The sequence below is a fragment of the Eucyclogobius newberryi genome, unplaced genomic scaffold (genome assembly GCF_026437365.1).
Source record: "Eucyclogobius newberryi isolate DKJ021-1_F unplaced genomic scaffold, fEucNew1.0.hap1 SCAF_52, whole genome shotgun sequence".
Classification (NCBI taxonomy): Eukaryota; Metazoa; Chordata; class Actinopteri; order Gobiiformes; family Gobiidae; genus Eucyclogobius; species Eucyclogobius newberryi.
In genome coordinates this window covers 176,039-178,551 of record NW_027316190.1, presented here as the reverse complement: position 1 = coordinate 178,551, position 2,513 = coordinate 176,039, and the positions used below count along the sequence as shown (strand labels likewise).

General features: G+C 46.4%; 1 protein-coding gene across 1 annotated transcript; it reads right to left on the bottom strand.

Moving 5' to 3' along the window:
* Positions 1 to 417: 417 nt before the first annotated feature.
* Positions 418 to 2,221, bottom strand: LOC140383514 (E3 ubiquitin-protein ligase TRIM21-like). Its single transcript, XM_072465962.1, has 2 exons — positions 2,044 to 2,221; positions 418 to 1,730 (listed from the first exon to the last, which is right to left on the bottom strand). Exons 1-2 carry the CDS (start codon positions 2,219 to 2,221, stop codon positions 418 to 420), a joined length of 1,491 nt encoding a protein of 496 aa, XP_072322063.1.
* Between the last annotated feature and the right edge of the window lie 292 nt (positions 2,222 to 2,513).

Sequence of the window (2,513 nt, the reverse complement as noted above, 5' to 3'; positions counted from 1 at the left end):
CTGAAAGTGGTATAAATCTGTTTGTAAGCTGTATTTTAGGTGATTTTATGTCGTTTAGGCTTTGCACCGAGTTTGCTCCAAGATACAGCCTGGTCTTTCTGGACTTCACATAATTTTGGGAATGACAGTCACTCCAGTTTAAGTTGAAAGTAGCTGTCTTTCTTGTAAAAAATGTGGACTTCTTACCACTGGATGACACTGGAATTGTATCTTGGAGTCCTTGAATTTGAAGCTATGAATTACTTGTTGATATTTCTGACAGCGTTCACAAGAGTCCGTTTCCCTTCTTCTCCCGGACATGTCGCTGACTCGTCAGATATGTTGTTAAAATTGTTCTTAAAATCTTTGGTTTACTTTAAAAAGTCATAACCAAAAATGTTTGGAAGACAAAATAAATAAGGAAACCAGGTCTGAACCTTAGACCTGGTTTAGGTGAAAGTGTTGTTTGTCACTGTGACCTCTGAAAGTCTCAACTGCAGTGAGGACCAGAGGAGCAGAGTTTGAACCTCTGTTATTCATGTAAGGACTGAAATATGGAAACAGTTTCTTCCTGAAGCAGCAGCCGCTGAAGGAGAAGAGAAGATCTGCAGAATCTGCATCATAAAAGGAGACCAGACCCTCACCATAGTCCACAAACACCCCGACCGTCTGAGGAGCTCGCTGCAGAGGCAGACGAGTCCAAGAGTCTGCACAAGTGAAGTAGTCATCTTTGTTTCTCAACATGATCCGCCAGAATCCATTTTTAGGTCTCAGAGTGATCCTTCCCTTCCTGTTGATGGACTCTTGGGCCACTCCTAAATCCCAGTCTGTTTTCTCTTTGACGTGAACCTCAAAATAAAACCTGCCTGAGGAGAAACTCTGCTTTCCCAGAACATTAACATAAGTATCAAACCTCAGTGGAGAATCTGGGAGCTTCTTCTTCACATCTCCACAATGAACCTGTTTGAGATCTTCAGACAGAACGAGCCGAGGATGAGCAGTGTCTGGATCCAGAGTGACGTCCACCACAAACTGCTGCACTCTCTTTAGTTCTAATCTTGAAGGCAGATGTTTAAAGTCTTCAAAGAGATGTTTCTCCAGCTCAGACAGAGCCCGGGCTGCACTGCCCTCACACGTCTCCGGCTCAAAGCTCAGGCTGCTCCACTCCTTCAGCCCAGCAGGGGGCGTAAGTGCAGGGCAGTTCTGTAGAAAGTGGAGGGGGTCTTGAGAGTGTGAGAGCCGCTCCTCCTCAGTGCTGCTCTTCTCCAGCTCACAGATCTCCTGTTCCAGCTGCTGCACCAGCTCCTGGGCTCGTTTGTGGCTCCGGCTCTGCTTCTCCTGCAGCTCCTCTAAGAACCGGTCCTGAAGGCTCTGAACAGACTGCATGAGATCAGTGAAGGCCTGCAGCCCCACAGCCCTCTCTCTGTGGACCTCTGTGTCACTGAGCTCCACACAGCCCTGGATCTCCTGGACCTTCAGCCTCCTCTGCTCCAACATGTGCGGCAGAGAGGACCTCCTAAACTGAGAGACCATCTCCAAGACAAAATAATTGACGCTGATCTCAGGTCTTCTGTCATAGCTCCTGTTACACAGAGGACATGTGCAGGGCCCCTCAGGGGCCCAGGCCGCACAGATGCAGCGTTTGCAGAAGTTGTGTCCACATGGAGTGGACACTGGCTCAGAGAACACCTCCAGACAGATGGAGCACCGGAACATCTCCTCAAAGCTCCTTTCACTTGTGGAGGACATCTCTGAAACACAAGGTCAACATCACAGAGTGACTAATCATCATCAAAGTGAAAACTCTTATTGTGATGGGAAAAGAGCATTTATTTTGCAAAGTTCCAGAATGTGCTGAAGACTGAACTAGAAGAGTCAGAAACAGTGTTGTCTTGACAACATTTCAAACATGATTTAAAGGAAACTATTGTACAATGATAATAAAAGTACAGCAGTTACAGATGAGGCAAGTGTAAAACTATGATCGGACCAGAAAGGTCCTTTTGGTGTGAAATATGGCCCACAATAAAACCTAATCAGTGTCCAAAGAAAAGAGTTTCTTACCTGATCGGTCGGTGAAGAGTCTTGATTTGTGAGAGACTCTTCTGCTCACAGAAGCAGAAAAGACAATTTTCTCGACAGGTGAACGCACTCGACTGAACTCAACTCCAGAATGAGGATGTGGTCCAAATTCAGCTTTTGCATCCACCAATGCTGAGCAACGCTCCCGCTGCACGACCATGTCCCCACGACGTCTTCGCGTAAAGGAGGGGATCTAAAGTGGCCTTCTAGAATTTTGGCCTTTAAAACACTAAATCCTGACATCAGTCAGTCGGTTACGGTTGTTATGCAAGAATACATGAGATTGAAATTGGGAAGAAGACGAAGAAGAGTTTAGGAGGCAAGGGCCTCGGGCTTCGGGGGGGTTGGGGGAACTTAACTACAGTAAGTGGCGTTAGTGTAACACTTGGATATCGCAGGCTAAAAATTCCCTAAAGCTGCCAATAACTTATGTGACGTTGATGGTACCAATT

Bases quoted from the DNA above. Each gene is read 5' to 3' on its own strand.
- LOC140383514 (XM_072465962.1), bottom strand. From the start codon at position 2,221: ATGGTCGTGCAGCGGGAGCGTTGCTCAGCATTGGTGGATGCAAAAGCT. The intron at 1,731-2,043 runs GTAAGAAACTCT...CTTGTGTTTCAG, and splicing joins ACTCTTCACCGACCGATCAG to AGATGTCCTCCACAAGTGAA.